Raw genomic sequence first — 18,303 nt, forward strand, 5'->3', positions numbered from 1 at the left:
ACTGTCATCACTTTCGGAAAGGCTTTTTTTTTTCCACCTCTGGATGTGCGGTGGCTTTGATCTGCAACTTGAAGTTCACCTTGTTACATCTCAGCCCCAGACAGATGTGTCAAACACAACATTTCTTTTAGGGAACTTTGTGTTCCCAGGCTCAACCTCTTCGTCTTCTGGCATGGATGACCCCTGTTTCATCTCGACTGAGCAGACAGGTTCCCTTCTCTGTGGATGCTGCGGAGCAAAGTTCTGTTTGCTGAAGTGGTTTGAGAATGTTACTGTCTATAATAGACTGTTTGTGGTTGTTACAGACTCAAGCCCTCTGATGTTTGACAAACTGCAGCCAGAAAGCATCCCATTACCGCTCATTAGTATCCCAATGTTTACCCTGCTGATATTGACAAATCCTAGCAATCAGCAGCATTCAGCGGTAGCACCGAGTGACAACTATTGATTAAAGCAAACAATAGATCATAATGGGCTGCTGCGAAACCACAGTTGCACACTCAAACACAAGCACTCACTCCCCCCAAAAAACACTTTGACATGCGCCCACCAACGACACACTCAATAATCACATAACAGAGACTCCTCTGACTGGCTCAGTTTGGAATATGCTGTTTGGATCATAAAAAAACCCCTAAAAAACGTTTGCAGAGATTGATTGATGGGGCCGGGATGCAGGAGGCTGCGTGTGCGCAACGGCCTGGAGGATTACAGGATGTGAAAGCCAAAGCAATAAATAATTGGCAAGAATTAAATTCCACTTTGTTTCAATTTGTCTTTCACTTCACAAAAGGTGTCGTGTAAAAAGGTTGCGTGCGCTCACACGAGCGTGTGTGCGGCGCTCATTGTTCATCATACACACACACACACATCATGTGCTGCAGACACAAAAACAGATGTGTGTCTTTAATTAGTGACGTTGGTGTGATTAATGCAGTCTGCTGGTGATGACTCATTCAGCTTAACCCTTGCTCCTCTGGTGGAAACCATCAATAAACAAACATTAATCTGGCTTCACATGTCATTACATTATTATTATTATTATCACCATTATCATTATTATTACTTTTAAATAAAAAAATACATCTTCATTGTTATTTGTAATGATATAGAGCTGGTGTTGTATCTGACTGAAATGAGATTATTATAAATACAAAATTAAAGAAAGAACTTGGTTTGATAAAAGTCTTGGCACCTGAATACTGTATTGAATTTCAGCTTATGTGATTCCAGTCAAACACTTACTGTTGATTTCTTTATTTTGTTTATTTTTTGTGAACGGTTTGAGCAGTGGAAGAAAATTTATGCATAGCAAATTAATGCGCTTCGCTCCATGTGCCAGTCTGTCAACACAGCAGTTACATTAGCATTGTGGAAAAGCTGTCAGCCAAAATTGTGACTTACAGACAACAGACTGGCGGGGTGTGTGAGCGAGTGCTAAGTGTGTGTGTGTGTGGCACATCACACATTTTGCTGGCAGAGTTGTAATAAGCCCCTCATCCTTCCCCCTCCCTCCAGGGCAGCAGCATGTCTGAAACCAAATCCAGCCAGCGCTTCCACAGTCTGGACGCCGAGCAGGTGGAGGTTCTCCATCAGGTTCTGTCCGAGGTGGTTCCAATCCACGGACGCGGGAACTTTCCCACGCTGGAGCTGCGTCCTCGAGACATCATCATAGCCGTGCGGGCCAGGCTGCAGAAGCAGGGAATCACCGTGAGGGATGTCCGCCTGAACGGCTCCACGGCCAGCCACGTCCTCGTCCGGGACAACGGAACAAGTTACAAAGACCTGGACATCATCTTTGGAGTGGAGCTGCCCAATCAGGAGGAGTTCCAGGTATGATTATTGCACTGCTTAGTTATGAAAATGTAGCCTGTGAATGGAATAAGAGGTAAACAGTGGGGTTCATTATGCTGTAGTAGAACTGAGCATGGCACTAAATATCTACTCCCTCCGGGGTGTTGCAGTATTGATATTTCTCATGCTACAGTGATAATGATGTTATTGTAATCGTACCATTTTACAATAAGGCTGGATCAATAGCTGTGATTTTCTTTAACTACATCGCACAGAGAGCTAAACCACAAGAGTATCACAATAGTCAGTTTAATAATGCGAGCAAAATTGCACATAGATTGCAGTCATTAGTCGTGGCTGTCATGTTGTTCTCCTTCTCCCAGGTAATCAAGGAGTCAGTGCTGGGCTGCTTGCTGGACTGCCTACCTGCCGGAGTCAACAGAGAGCGGATAAGCAGCGCAACCATGAAGGAGGCCTATGTCCAGAAAATGGTCAAGGTCTTCAACGAGCACGACCGCTGGAGCCTCATCTCCCTCTCGAACAACAGCGGCAAAAATCTGGAGCTCAAGTTTGTGAGTGCGCTGAGGAGGCAGTTCGAGTTCAGCGTCGACTCCTTCCAGATCATTCTGGATCGCCTCCTGGCGTCCTACATGCAGCAGGAGTCACGGCACAAAAATGATCTCAAGGAGCAACCTGCAGATAATCAGAATAAAGACTCTGTGCTCAAACAGGCCACTGCTCCAGAAAGAGAGAAGTCCACTGGTGGAGACTCATCCGGCAAAGAGGGGACTCAGGTCAGCCAGACGCAGCAGAGAGATGAGGTGCATGAGAAGGAGTCGCAGACAGACCTCTTACAACCAACTGAAAACCCAATTCAGATAACAAGCCCCCGAGTGGAAGAAGACAAAATAGAGGAAACACCTGCAGAGCTGAAGGAAGTGTCAGAGCAGCGAGAGAACCTAAATGACAAAGACTTCCCTGACCAGACATCCTTGAACCCTTTGTCAGAAAAGGGAAAAACCTCTGACCAAACCAAAACACCAGCTCAGGTTGAACTCAGACACGAGTCAGAGCTCTCAGATGAGACAAAATGCTCGACGAAGGTAGAACAGTCAGAGCAAACCCAGTCCTGTGACGGCCAACAACCAGCACATTCAGATCACGAGGAACTCTCTGTCCAGAGAGAACCGTGTGACTGCAGAACACCCCCTGACGAACAGAATGATCTCACAGAGCAGATGGAGCAATTGGAGTTGCCAATTACCTCAAACAATACCCAGGCAGAGTCTTTCGACCTGGCCGAAGACGCACACACAACAGAGCACTCTGATAAATCCGACTTCTCTGGGTGTTCCGGAGAGGATCAGACAATCGATGCGATAGACGACAAAACACATGTGTCTGTTCCAGACACGACCGCATCTCCGCATGCAGAGGACGAGACGCAGTTAGCAGATGAAATAAACGTAGAAACAGAGACAGGGGAGGAAGTACCAGCAGAAGAGACGAAAAACGACTCAGAGGCGAGTGAAATGACAGAAGAGTTTTTGGCACCAGAAGCCAAAAGCATAGAAATCACACAGGATGTTGATTGTTCCTGCTCCGTCTCTTCCACATCTCTTGCATTTCCCAGCACACAGCCTACTGGCACACAGGATACACTGGAGATTCTCGGCACAGTGCACTCAGATGACTCAGAAAAAACACCTAACACACTTGATCTTGATGCCGTCAGCCCTCCAGATACTCAGGATATTGTACCTGCACCGCCCAGCCTTGTCTCCGACAAAAAGACCTCCTCGTCTCCCTCCTGTAAGGCCTCAGAGAGACTTTCTCACATGGTGGTGCTCAAACACTCCTCTCCCAAACCCCCGCGGCGGATGTGTAGGAAGGCTACCCCCGGTCCTTACCCCAGTCCAGTGTCTGAAAGTGAACCTATCGCAGCAGCCTGTGTAGATCCAAACCCTTGTCCCAGCCCTGAACCTGAGATGGGCTTTAGCCAAGAGCCAACAGCTCCCACTTCAGACCCCACGGGTACCACGACGACCAGTAGCTCTCCTAAAACAAACCCTTGGCCCGAACCCAACCTTTCCACTTACCCGGCTTCAGACCAAGACTTTACCTCCTCCCCAGATCCAGCCCCTGATATAATCTCCGCTTCTGCTGTTGATCCTGGGTCTTTACCTCGAGAGCACTTGTCCTCTCAGCTAATCACAGAGGGCTCGTGTGACACAAGTGTTCAGAGTTTGAAAGAGACACCGTCGGCACATGTGGCTTTTGATGAGCAAAGCCAGTCCTCGCCTGGAGAAACGGCCTCGACACCCAAGCAGCCAGAGACTCTGGACTCGGCGGGCGCAGCAGTTTCACACACTGATACGTCCCAACGGCCGGACACCCAGGAACCTGCACACACCTCAGACGCTGAGCGCAGTGATGACGGTGAAAACGGAGAGCAGCAGACCACAACGCTGGACCCGAATCAACCCAGCAGCAGCCCACAAGAGGCCGCACTCAGTTCTCCCTGCCCTTCCCACTGTGTCAACCCCCCCATTTCCTGTCTCACCCCTCCCGTACTCAGCCTCTCCCCTCCCTGCTTCTCGCCCTCACCCTCGCCCCCCAGCCTCAGCCTCAGCCCTCCCCCATGTCTGACCCCTCCCTCTCATTGCCTCTCATCACTGTTGCCGAGCTCCGTCAGCCTCGCCACCAGCTCCGGCTCCCCGCCCCTGAGCTCCAGCCCAACCTCTTCCTGCCTCAGCTCACCTCCATACCTCACTCCTCCGATGCTCAGCCTTAGCCCTCCTCCACTCTGTCTCACCCCACCTTCCCCCAGCCTCAGCCCTCCCCTCCTCTGCCTCACTCCGCCGGTGGAGTCGGAGGACCTTGTACCTCAGGTATCTCCAGACATGGAGCCTTTGATATCGAACACAGACAGCGAGGAACAGATTAAAGTATCATCCCCTCAGCCACAAGTTAGTCTCCTACAGCTGGAGGATAAAAAGGAGCAAGATTATATCTCGCCGTTGCCTCCCGTCGAAGAGCCCGTCTCTTTTCCAATCACAATCCCGAGCTCCACCTCGCATGTGCTGCCTCACTCTCAGTCTGGAGGCCCCGGGGAACCTGCCCCTCCAAAAGCTGATGAGGCATCCAGCTCTGTGCCTGAGAACAAAAAGGCCCCTGAGGTAATCGCAGACATGCCTGAACAGAGCAGTGCTCCTTGGGCGTCTGGCTCAGTCCCTGCTGTTGAGGTCCTGGCAGAGAGCATGTACGGTGACTTTGAGGCAGCCATGGACCACCTGCGCTACCGCCTAATCGCTACCAGGAACCCCGAGGAGATTCGAGGTGGAGGTCTGTTGAAATACAGCAACCTGTTGGTCCGGGACTACCGACCAGCCAGCGAGACTCAGATCAAGACACTGGAGCGCTACATGTGCTCGCGCTTTTTCATCGACTTCCCCGACGTGCAGGAGCAGCAGAGGAAGATCCTGTCCTACTTGAAGAACCACTTCATCGGCGAGGAAAGGAGCAAGTACCAGTACCTGATGACACTGCGTCGCGTGGTGGACGACAGCACAGTGTGTCTGATGGGACACGAGAGGCGTCAGACGCTGAACATGATCACAGTGCTGGCACTGAAGGTTCTTGGCGAGCAGAACATTATTCCCAACACAGACCACGTGACATGCTTCTACCAGCCCGCCCCGTACCTCGCAGAGCACAGTGCCCCCTATCTAGCGGAACCCAGCTACTGCAGCTACTACATACCCCAAGGGGCATCCACTCTTCTTTACCAACCTTACCCCTTACACCTGCACTCACAGACTGGACTAGTCTAGAAACACACACTGACCCGCAAACACACACTATGATACAAATGACACACTATTGAGCAAAGGGTGGGTGCTGAAGAATGGAAATATATCCAGGGATCAACTGTTTGGTCTATAATAGACCTATGTGGGTGGGATTGAGTGGGTTTTTACAGTAAAGTCCCAGAGTTCTCTGTAAGGTTCTAACATGATTACATGTAATTATCTGGGCTTTGTGGGAAAATAATAATTCTTCCAAAATTGTTAGAATTCTAGAAAATGCCGTATGCACTGCATGAGTCACAGCCCTTTGGTCTCCCTGGGAAACCAACTGTGCTGTTGACATTCACACACGGATACACACATTCACACACACGCGCACGCACACACACACACACACAAACATACGCACACATAAAACACGTGCAAACACACTTCCAGGTTCTTGAATTCTTATATACTCTTTTCATGTTCTTACTGTGTTGTTCTTAATGGCTTTGTTCAGAATGTGGACCTTGCCTGTGGTTGATATTGTGCATGGATAAATTAGGACTGTTCTCTCACTGCCAAATACTGTGTGACTACTATGCTTCTTAACCAATTTATTGTAACGTTGTTATTCCTTTACTCAAGGGGGTGTATTCTGAAAAAAATACTGTGGGACAAGTCTACCGGTGTGTACGGTACTTTTATCAAAATGCACACATGCATGCATAACAAAAAAAAAACACAAATAGACTACTTACATACATACACAAACAAACATACAGTATACTGTATGCACACAAAGTTACACAATGCATGAGTAGCTAAATATATAGATCACATCCCGAAGTCAAAGCAAAGGCTTTTAATATAATAAAATCTATCTATTTTTGCAAGACTTTCCAAGATAATACTCAGTGGTAAACAGACTGGTTCGTTCCTCCAGAAAAATGCCAACAACAATGCCTTTTCAATAGACTGTGCTGCGTATTGATTACGGTATATTGTGTGCAAATACACTGCATTGTTTCCAGGTCAATTGTGTTGAGATGTAGTGCTCGATTTCTTTTCCTCGTGGAGTCTTTTTCTGTAATCACGTGCAGTACTGTACCATCTAGTGTTGATTTATTTAATCCTAACGTTTACTCAATGGAGGCGGTCAGGTTACAACCATCTTTGGGTCATCTCTAAACACGGCGGATGTATATTTGTCCAAACTGAAGGAGTCACATTTAAACTCGTACGACTCCTCTCAGCCTGAATCAGCACCCTCCAATTCACTTTCAAGTTCAAATCCACACCAAACCTGTTTGAATCTAAGTTGAGAGCCGTGCAACACAGCGACTATGACCAAAGATGGTTCGGTAGGGAAATCAAGTGCCTCAATGTGGGACATCATTGGCATGTCTTTATCTCACTGCACTGGGGGTGTTACTGGGGTGGGCTCGGGGTTGGGTCGGGTGTGTGTTCAGTTTTTGACCCCTGTTATTGCTGCCTGTTTTGATGTCTTCTTTAATGTAGTCCTTTGTTGTAGTTTGTTCATGTACATTTTGATAAAATAAAGGGTGAACTCAACTAAACCTAATTCTCCAGTCTTGCTACACCCCCCCCCCCAACACCCCCACCCCTCCAAACACACATTTCCCCCAAAAATGACACACTGTCCTCCCATGATTACCCTCTGCAATGATCCACTGAAGTGTGATCGTCACATCACGATGGCGCCCCGGAGAGCGACCCAAAGCTGTGGAATTCTGTCTGTGCGCGGCCTCTTATCGCAAATCACCTGTCCTTCAGATGTGTTTGGACCCGAATGACGCACGGCCTGCGCAACACAGGAGGCTCAACAATGTGTAAATGTGAGGAGAATATGGTTGGTGAGGTGTGAGACTGAGAGGGGAGATGGGAGGGGAGGGGAGGGGGCCAGAGAAAATATAAACGTGTGTGTGTGTGTGTGTGTGTGTGTGTGTGTGTGTGGGTGTGTGGGTGTGTGTGTGTGTGTGTGCGTGCGTTTTTCAGATGGAGAATATATATGTACAGAGGCGGTATCAGGTGGTCCCCCTCTCCACCCGGTAATTGAAGAGACCTCCAGTATAATGAAACAATAGTACTGCCTCCTTACTCCCTCACTGCATCCCTCTTTTCCTCCTTTGCACACCACTGATAGGTCACGGGCACATGGGGAGATGAGGTGTCTCTGTCTACGGGGGATGGGGGATGGGGGGGGGCGCAGATGATGGCAAGCAGTGTAATTGTTACACACCATTTATTTACACACACACACACACACACACACACAAACACACACTATAGGCTCGCACTTATGAGCTCAAGGTTGCAAGCATGTGGCTCTGGGAGAGAACGAGCGTTGTGATCTAATAGGGTCTGTATCAGTGTCTAACAGACCTCTGAGCCACACTTGTCCACTTGGGGTTTCCATAGAGACGGAGACAGGGAGCACTGTGGGCGCAGCGAGCATGACGGAAGACAGGGAAGACCCACACACCAAATGAGGGGGAGAGAGATGAAAAAGGAAAAGGAGGTGGGTGAAAGGAAAGAGAGAAAGATAGTGGACAGAGAGATGGATGGATGGATGGATGCAAAAATAGAGTTGAGGGGGAGACGGAACGCAAAGGACAGAGTGAGTCGGGGTGGGCGGGGGATTTATGGATATAACGGGGAGAGAGGAGCAGGAGCAGGGGAGTTGATGGGGAGAGCGTGGGAGGTTGTCAGGCCCTCAGTCACAAGGGAGTCACTGTGAGGTGGCTGCTGTGACGACAGCAGTGATGTCAGTGCAGGGACACACACACACACACACACACACACACACACATGTGTACAAGTGTGCAAATACACACAGCTACATGCACATTCATTTTCCTAATGGCCAGCCCACCCGTCCACCCTCGACAAACAAACTCACCGAGACAAAAAGAGGACATCACCCACACATTGGTCTTTCTGTCCCTCACGTGCTCTGGGCCAACACATTTGATCGGACTGTCTTCTCAGCATCCTTTGAATCATCACACAAGGCTTTACAGGCTTGACATTCAAGCATTTATATTCGCAAATGTTTTCATACCCCAGAGTCAAAATAGGAATAGCTTGTGGGCACACACACACACACACACACACACACACACACAGCCTCTGCAATATAAATGGAGACAAAGGCATCAAGTTGGGGTTAGTCGAAGCTTAAGGGATCAAACATGTTGCTCTAGTGTGAATCAAGATACTCATGGCTGCCAGCCCATTTATTTGAAACCCTTCATCTTGTCGCCCAACTTAATTCCTCTGTAACGTTCTGTCGATAAGCAGTCCCTTTAAACTGTCGCGTGAGAGCGATGTTTATGATTGCCATTCCAAAGTGCGACAGTCACCGTTAAATAAACCTGGGATTACAATTTAGAAGCTGAAATCCTTTGCGAGGATCTCATGCTCCCGTGCAGACAGAATTCATGCACCTAATGAACACCACATAATGAAATGGATGGGTAGTATTCACCATTCATAATATTTCATTCACTACTCCCCCCTCCACCCTCCCCTTAACCCGTACCACCCACGTCCTCTACCTTTTCTCCTCGCTCCCCCCCCACCCACCCACTGTGGTCCTCCCACCCACCTGCTTCCTTGACTGCTATGACTCAGTCCTCTTAACAACTGAGTGTACTAGAGGATAAAAACCTTGATGAGAAACAGCCAAGAAAAAAAACCATTTTACTCAAAGAAATAGAGCAATTGGCAAAGAAAGTGTCTGCTTGTTGTAATGCAGCACTCACACAAGCACACACACACACACACACACACACACACATACACACCTCCAACACCCCCCTCATCAAAAGCACACACTCATACACACACCACCATAACATTGAAATTGATACACTCCTACTTTATCCACTAATTCATCCTTCAAAGCAAAATTGAGGAAAGCAGCGAGGAGTGTTTCAAAAATAGTTTTTCATTTCTCTAGATAGAAGACTGTGTCGTCACGACTCTGAGACGTGGATGAATGATTTCTTAAAGGCGAACTTGCCAAATGCATGCCATGAATCAGAAAACCTTGAGGAAGCGAACCTGTCATTCAAATGACTTTAGTCTTTCTACGCACAGCTCCGACCCATCCGTGCTATTCTCAGGCTCAGATTGTGCCATAATTATTTAAACTCCTCTCACATCAATCCAAATAGTGCACTGATGCAGAGTGTAGTTTGCGATGATTATGTTTCCTGAATGGTGTCTGTACGATCTGTCTCTTGGGTATCGAATCCATTTAGGAAATCCGTGGGTCACTGAGACCTTACTTCGTTAATTATGCAAACAAAATGCAGCATAATGGATCTTAATGTTAGCCATGTGACAACGACACAGGCTTACATAAGAGGCGATCAATCAGGCGGACAGGAAGGCAGATTTACAGCACAGAGCGGGGGTTACGATTTAGTGAGAAGGGCAGCGCAGCACATGCAGCTGGCTGGTGCAGAGGTTTACCAATTATTTAACATCACGCAGGACCCAACGTGCCACGTTGGATAGACATGTGTATTTTGTGCGCAGTAAGGCCTTAAAACGAGGTGAAAGATGATTTACTGAAGACAAATAGACTGGACAAAGTTTAGAAAGACACACACCGGTTTATATATAGACCCCGCAAGTCCTGATAAACCTGAAGAGACATGGATCAGAGCCACGGTATGAAACCATTTCTAAAGTTTAGAGTGTTCCAAGGAGCAAACTGGCCTCAATGATTGAAGAAATGGAAAAAAAGTTTGAAACCTCCACCACTTAGTTGGCATAGCCAAAGGGCAAGAAGGCCCTGATCAGGGAGTTGGCCAAGAAGGCCCTGATACTAGCCCCGCAGTGAGGCATGGTGGTGGCAGCATCGTGGAATGGACGGGGAGGGAGACTGATCAGAGACGAGTGAAGGGCGAATGCAGTCGCATACAGAGAGGTCGGTGAGGAAAACCCGCTCCAGAGTGCACGCGACCTGAGGTTATGGTTAAGCTCAGGTCTTTGGGACAAGTCTTTGACATGTCCCTGTGTTCCGGCCACATTCCAGACTTAAAACCCGGAGAGCATCTGTGGAGAAACCTGAAATTGTCGGTTCACGTCCGCGCTGATGGAGTTTGAGAGGTTCTGTCAGGGCAACTGGGATAAACAGCCCAAATCCTTGTGTGCAAGGACCAACCCATGAAGAGTTGAGACTGAAGTACAGGTCTTATTGCTGCTTTAAATTATCCTCTCACTTTGCCCGTACTGGGCATTATCGAGGACAAATTTGATGATGGACAAGAAAGGCATTTTATCACTCTATTATCAAATATACAACACAACACAACAACATGATGATATACTGGTACTTTTTCTTAACAAAAAGGAACTGAAGTACTTTTTAATACATTAAATTATAGACTGACATCATCGGCAAGGTCAGGGATGAAATTTGAATGTGTGTATGTTTGTAGTGGTGGTGGTAGTGATGTGTGTGTGTGTGTGTGGCGGGGGTGGGGTGGGGGGGGGGGGGGGGGGGGGGGCTGCTGTTTGTGTGTGACGATGTTTATGCCTGTGATCCGAAGCACTGCTGCTGTTTGCAGTGAAGCATGTATACGCATGGGACTGGGAGAGAGGAGGGGAGTGTCTTAGTGTGTGTGTGTGTGTGTGTGTGTGTGTGCGTGTGTGCGTGTGTTCGTGTGTGTGTCTACACTGATTGACGTCACAGACGCCAACTCATTTCCATGTTGTCTGCGTGTGTGGAGAGAATAGATCCCCATCTGCATCCAGCTCTTCTCCCCTGCACACTTCCTCTCCTCGCTTTGCTCCCCACCACCTCCCGCTACTCTTCTCTTCCTTTCCTTCTCACCCTGCCGCTTCCCAATCACTCGCTCTTGTACATCCCAACCCCAAGGAGTGCAGTGGGCCTGGCAGATAAACAAGACAGCTGAACACAAACAATTTGAGACAGCCAGACAGCAACGTCCTCTCAGAGTAGCGTGCTGGAGAGGCCTGCCACTAAACATCTGTTCATTTCAAGCATCACTAAGGTCCGGTCTGGAGGGATGACATTTGACTCAGGCTTTTTCCACGCAAAATGTGAACGTGTACCTGCTGGCAGTTTGTGTGTGTGTGTGTTTGTGTGTGGGTGTGAGCATGTGTAAAAGTGTGACACTCTTCCCACAACAAATGCTCATCCACATTCACACACCAGTATCCCCGGTGACGACAGGGCATCATTTAAATCACTTCCTCCTGAAAGGTCATCCTCATCCTTTACACAGAGAAATGTCTCCCTCCCCCTCGTCGTACTACACACACACACACACACACACACACACACCAATGCACATGGGAAGGTGTGGGTGTGTGCAAACATGCACACACACACACAGCCACACACTCATTCACCCCCTTTTGCGTGCGAGACCTTGACCAGAATGATGTGAACGGTGGATGTGAATGGATGAGTGTGGGGAGTAGACAGGGGCTGGAAATGCGTGGGATGACAGAATAGGATATGCGCATGTTTAAAAAGGGAAAATTGGCTATTTTAGTCAACATTTCATAACCCATCGGGGCGATGAAGGGCGAAACGTCGGGGTTTTATGAATGGCTGGTGCTCAACTCCTTTGTGATTATTCAGGCTGGACAGTACAAGGAGACCGAGGAGGCTGAGCAGCAGAAACTTAGGAAAGACTGGCAGATGGTCAGACACACAGTTAAGCAAACAGGCAAACATTCAGTTCAGGCAGACCAACCAAGCATACGCAGGCCAGACATATATTAATATTGGAGTAATTGGCTCTTCCATGTCAGAGGAGGATGTTTGCGGAGAGGCCTGTATGTCTGCGTTTGTCTGCATTTCAGTATCATAGCCGTCAGAGAGTCGGGGGGCTGATCACAGGAGACAGGATGAATGGACGGATCAGTGAAGGTGTGAGAGCTGAGGAAAATGACGAGATGAAAGAATCAGGAGCAGAAGAGAGAGGCCATCAGTTCGGAATTTCCTTTCATTTCCCCTCACATCACATGCACTTCATCGATAGATCCCTCTCGGAGGATGTTCGATTCATAGCCTGGGCCCCGAGAACTTTGCCATTGAACTGTCTGTTTGAAAACAGCTTAAATGGGAAAGTAAATGTATCAAACAAATAATGCTGAAAAAGGGGGGATTGAAAGAAAGCATGATGAGGGATGAAAGCCTGCAGGGATCCACTTTTGAGTGTTTGATGCGCTTTTAATGATGGAATCGATGATCTACCTCCTGTAATCCAAGGCTCCTAGTTATGCCTCGGGGAGAATAATAACATACCAGACAATAAATTGTAAGTTAATCAAAGTTCCACGAGGTGCCATGAGCATGTGAGCACAGCGCCACTGTGTTCGCAGAGAGGGGGGAAAGAAGAAAAAGAAGATAAGACAATGCTGCCACCTAGTGGCGACGCGGTGCAACAACGCCCGCACGCAACAAAATATCGACAAAATGGAACCCGGTGCTCGGCCATGACAATGCAGGTCAGAGGAGCTGCGGCTGCTGCACTCGGATAGCGGAAGAAAAGTCTAAAACGAACACAGCGTCACCCTCTGTGGAAAATGCAGGCAGTGATTCACGGTGAAACGGACACTAACACTGGCTGCAGAGTGCAGGGCAGGGGGAACTGCTGCAGCCGGTTGAGGCAAAACCAGATGTTTTGAAAAGAAATGATCATTTTATGTCTCCTTGCTGAATTTAATGCACAGCAAACTCGGGCGGGGGCTTCAGGGAGTCACACACAGAAACATGCATGTACACACACACGCGCACACAAACACACGCACACACGCACACACATATGCATGCAGTCAGTGCTGGAGACAAGTGCACACACAGAGCTCAGTGTAAGCCTGTTCATTCAACAGTGTTTGCTCTGCAGACTACATGCATTTGCCATGCCTGCCTGATGCATGCGTGCAGCTTTGCGTGCAAAGATTAAATATGTAACCGTCTTTAAATGGCGTTGGCTCAATACACCGGTGGTACCCGGGTGGGCGAGGTTGATCCGGGTCACGACGCTCACGCTCGAGGTCATGTGGAGTTTAACACGAGCGCGTTGAGCCTAAAGGGGAAGGAAGGCGCTGGGTGGACAGACACTGGTTTTCAGCTATAACTGTAACTTCTGGCAGTCTCGTGCTGCTGCAAGGCAGGGGCATATAAAAATACTGTATAGGCTTCACCGGAGGCCCCACGTTTGCTTGTGGAGTATAATGTCCTTTTTTCAAATGTAAGGATTGAAAAGAAGGATGCATCATTCTTTAAGGATGCTGAATGAAAGAGCGAACCAGTTGGACACACACCACTTATCAGGGGAATCTTGGACTTTGGCAAAAATCATGCTGCTTGCCAAGACCCAGATCCAAATCCTCAGCTGACTTTAGACTGAAGGAAACTTGCGAAAAAAGTAGAAATTAGAGTATGCAGGACGGGTTGCCCCTGTTAAGAATCCACGGTACACACTTCATCATCAGTCTCAAACTGGATGTGGGATTCGTCTACAGCGAAATGACTTCAAGACGTGTTTCCATTAGTCAGAGGTCATGTGGCACCAGTCTGAATCCTGTTGTACAAGTCCCACTTCCATTAAAAGGTCTGATTATACATCTCCCGGTACAGATAAACAGATAAAAGCTCTCACACGTGGTGAATAATGGAGACTGCATGTATTCTTGGTTGAGTACATGTTTGCAGGCTACAAAGTAGCTTTCAATTTTAAACTTCAAGTTAATACATTTATGTATTTATTGACAAAATGAGGGCCTGGGGTTTGAAGATGCATCCTGAGCCATGACTGAAGAGGACTGTGATTTATAAAAACATGCTAGCAAAGTTTATAATTTGACTGTTTGCTAATAGTATTGAAGCTTCAACTTCGATCACATAATAAAAAAGTCCCTTAAAGAAACAAAGTCGAGACACCAGTTCGAGGAAAATTCCCAGGACTTCTTTTTATTAAGAGAATTTCAGAACATAAGAGAGGGACCAGACACCTGCATTTGTCAGAGAAGGTTTCCAAATTCAATCGATTTAAAAAAAACCAGAGTGTTTAGAAAAGCTGACATGACAGCGTGGATGGAGCAGGAGCTGTTTTACACGCAGGGTCGTCTAGGAGACGGGTCGGAGGCAATCGCTGTTCCCGGAATGTTTTCGCATGTTCGTCTTCCTCTTTCTTATGGACTACACTCTTCAACACGCTTTTTTTTTTTTTTTTAAAGCACAACTTCAATGAAAAAAAAAAAAAAAAAAAAAAAAGGGACCATGAGACAGAAGCAAAGGGAACTCACTGCACATTTAGAGGCCTAAAAGAATCACCCACATTAACATAGCTAAACCGTTAATAAAACATGGATAAAAGGCTGAACTGTAGGGGGGAGGAAGGTCTAATCTGTGGAGGAAGAAGAAGGGAGGAGGCGGGAAGATCAGGGGACAGCGGAAAAACACAGGAATACACAACTCACAACGTAGCCAATCCGGCAGGGACACACATTTCTACACCAAACAAGCCTTCAACAATCATGAAATGCCATTTAAAAAAGATTTTAGTGTGTTCATCTTGCTTGCAGACACTTGATATGACCACTGCAAATCTGCAAGGCGCTCCATAATCAGCTTTGCTTTTTGTGCTAAAAATCTGTACGGATACTTATAAAATCATTGATAAAAATATTCCTCTGTTAACAATACGCCTTGGAGGGAAACCATGTGAGAGACTTGGGGCGGGGGCTGGCTGGCTGGCTGGGGGGAGGGGGGGGGGGGGGGGGGGGGGGTGGGGTTGGGGTTGGTGGGGGGGGGTTTGTAGAGGAGGAAGAGGAAGCTTGGGCAGTGGTGCTACTCGGACTTGGCCTCCTCCTTGGCCTCCTCGGGGGCTGCCTCCACCTGCGGGACGAAGACAACACGGACCAGAGTCAAAACTTTTGATGGTGTTCATCTCAAATCTAGAATAATACCGGACTCCCGCTGTGGTTGAGAGTGTTCTCGTCCTCCTCACCTCGTTGGTCTTGGCCTCTCCGTTCTCAGAGTGGTTTTCCTCGTTCGCCTCGGCCTCGACGTTCTCCTTCGCCTTCTTGGTCTTCTTGTCCTCCTTCTTGTCGTTCACAACCTTTTCTTTCTGCGGCGGCGACAGGACAAGCTGTTAGCAGGCTGAACGCGCTGCACGTCGTTGTTTTTTTAATGCAAGTTAGAGTCGGGGCTAGTATCTCCTACCTTTGCCACCTTCTTGACCTTTGGTTCCGCCTTAGCTGGATTAGGCTTCTGCCAAGACAACGAGACATTTTTGAAGGAACAGCTTCACCCAAGTAATTTATTTGCCAATTTAATGTTTTTCCTATTGTTCTGAAGACACTAGAGGACTTTGACTGTCACAAGATACTTTTATCAAGTACGACAAAGTCTAAAATGTTCCACTGAAAGGAAACCTCTTTTAATTAAGACCCGGTCAGAGGTTTTATGAAATCTATACGGTTTGTCCTTTAATCGGTTAAATAATATTATGAATTCTGATGGCCTCTATTAGGCCAGCTATTTGTATTTAGTCATATCAAGTAGATACATGTGCAGATGTTTTCAGTGACCAATCCTGCACTTTAACATTCATAAACAAATTCTTAATCATGTATTTCATCGTGTCTGATGTATGTCTGCCGACTTAATCACCATGTAATGCACTATATAAATATTATTTAGTTATTCTAAAGCTCGGTAATGTAAAATGTACACATTTTGCTGTTTTGTATCACAAGGAATCAAACAATAAAAGGTGTTTCTCTACTTGTTCTTGCGTCTCAAAGCACTGTTGGGCTTGATCTAATCAGCTGTGTGTGTGTGTGTGTGTGTGTGTGAGATAGCACATTTAAGAATAATACGCGGTCTATATGTTAATTAACTGCATGTGTTAATGCGAATGTGTTCAGTGACACTGTATGCGTCTTCTTACCGCTGATAACCGAGCCGATCTCCGCTGCGGCTGAAACAGAACAAAGACCGTTATCATGGGGCTTTTTATTTCGATTGAGACCGTTTTCAGGAAAGCACACATCTGACTTTGACACTTGAGTACTTTGTATGAGACGAGGTCGACACATATGCAAAAATACTGATTCAAAATGAATTTTCATCACGCGTAGGGTGCGTTGCGTGACGTGCGCCCTCTCTTACCTCCCCCTTTTCTCCGGCTTCTGCTCCCTGTGATGGAAAAACACAAACACAAACAGTTAAGACAGAAACAAATAACACGTGTCCTCATTTAGAGTTTATCTGGTGTTTATGTCGACAGGAAACCGCTGCAATATGCTCCGGGCGCATATTACGGATGAGCACAGACCTGCCGAAAAAACTTTTCAGTTTCACACGAAAACTAAAATTTATTCAGAATACAGCCAGATTTAAAGGACTGGAGCCCGGGGGGGTCGGGGGAATGCGTGGCCACAGGGTCGGGCCGTGAGAGCCGGGCCGTGCAGGGCCTCTGGAGCCTGATTCCGAGGGCCCGGGCCCCGCTTCTCCCTCTCACTCCCCCATCTCTTTCTCTCATTCAATGCATGAAGCTCAGATTTGAAAGCTGGCGCGGGAGTCTTTGAGAAGGGGGAGGGACCTGCCGAGGCGGCCGCGCGCCACCCGGCGGCCGCGCCGCGCCATCGCAGCCATTTGGGACTATGAACAAAGAGGGAAAATATATTATTTTGTCGAAACGCGACGGCGAATGTCTGTTTTTGCGGTCAAAACGCGAAGTAAAGGCACCGGGGCATTTTCTGGCGCCACTTCGGGCCGGTTTGGGGCCGCAGCGGCGATAAGCGGCGCGTTTTGTTCTCGGTAGGTCGGCGACGAAGGTGGACAAGAGCTGCAAAGCATGGCTGCTGCTTGTGCTTTAACTGCATGGAGACCGAGCGAGACTTCTGGCTGCCCAGAGGACAGCGGCTCGCACACGGGGAAACGCGTTTTGTGGGCCGCGTGCGGGCGGGAAAATATTCATTCCAACACACAAAAAATTTACATTATATCTAGAAAATAGGCAAAAATTACCGACGACAAATAACGGTCCCACATTGCGTTATAATTAAGTAATGTCTCAGAGGGATGTCTCCACAATCGGTTTGCATTGCACTGGGCGCCGCTGGCCGCCTCAAACTATTTGAGTTGTTCCCAGAATACGTACCTTTCTCTTGGGCATGTTGATCTCGTGGAGGTTCTCTCGCGCAGACAACTAGGAAAACTGTTTTTCTCTGTGGCTTCAGCGCATGTGAAGACGAGTGTCTCCCTTATGCTCGGCAGTGTAGTAAACACACTGGAACAGAGAGGCGAGTGGTTGAATGGGGGGAGGGGTGCGGCTAAAGGCATGATTGATAGGCCCTCGGCCAATCAGGTGACGCCATTCGGGGCTGCAGAACACTTGGAATTTTGGAGCCGGCGATGTTCTGGGGTCTGCGCGAATGGCTTCTTTGCAGGGGGGGTGGGTGGGTGTGTGTGCGGGGAGGGGGGCAGAGACGGGAGGAAGCCTGCGAGAACGAAAAAGGGGAGCGCACTCGAGGACGCGCCGCCTGCACACGACTGTGTGTCCGTGTACAGTGAGACGAGCGAGGCCGCCGGCCTCACCTGTCTGCACCGTTATACAGGCCCCGGCGGCGGGCAACGTGCCCCGGCGCAAAGAGCCGTGCGTTCACACCGGCTCGCCTCGAAAGGGCCGGG

General features: G+C 48.1%; 2 protein-coding genes across 3 annotated transcripts in view; one reads left to right on the forward strand and one right to left on the reverse strand.

The window, feature by feature from the left end:
- LOC118319882 (flocculation protein FLO11) overlaps positions 1-7,160 on the forward strand; it is an 8,608-nt gene extending 1,448 nt beyond the window's left edge. The window contains exons 2-3 of the mRNA XM_035650567.2: positions 1,519-1,833; positions 2,178-7,160. Of these exons, the coding sequence (XP_035506460.2) occupies positions 1,519-1,833; positions 2,178-5,627 (3,765 nt within the window). The 3' untranslated portion in view covers positions 5,628-7,160. The remainder of the gene's footprint in view (positions 1-1,518; positions 1,834-2,177) is intronic.
- Positions 7,161-14,547: 7,387 nt separating this feature from the next.
- On the reverse strand, positions 14,548-17,934 carry LOC118319400 (non-histone chromosomal protein HMG-14A-like). 2 transcript variants are annotated; one of them, XM_035649780.2, is made up of 6 exons: positions 17,774-17,934; positions 16,780-16,806; positions 16,559-16,588; positions 15,829-15,873; positions 15,614-15,733; positions 14,548-15,501 (listed from the first exon to the last, which is right to left on the reverse strand). In XM_035649780.2, the coding sequence occupies exons 1-6, from the start codon at positions 17,786-17,788 to the stop codon at positions 15,454-15,456; spliced, it is 285 nt and encodes a 94-aa protein (XP_035505673.2). In that variant the 5' UTR covers positions 17,789-17,934; the 3' UTR covers positions 14,548-15,453. The 2 variants fall into 2 exon arrangements, with proteins under 2 accessions (XP_035505673.2, XP_035505672.2); XM_035649779.2 differs by having other exon boundaries at positions 15,829-15,876; positions 17,774-17,932.
- Between the last annotated feature and the right edge of the window lie 369 nt (positions 17,935-18,303).

This window comes from Scophthalmus maximus, chromosome 9 (genome assembly GCF_022379125.1).
Source record: "Scophthalmus maximus strain ysfricsl-2021 chromosome 9, ASM2237912v1, whole genome shotgun sequence".
Taxonomy (NCBI): Eukaryota; Metazoa; Chordata; class Actinopteri; order Pleuronectiformes; family Scophthalmidae; genus Scophthalmus; species Scophthalmus maximus.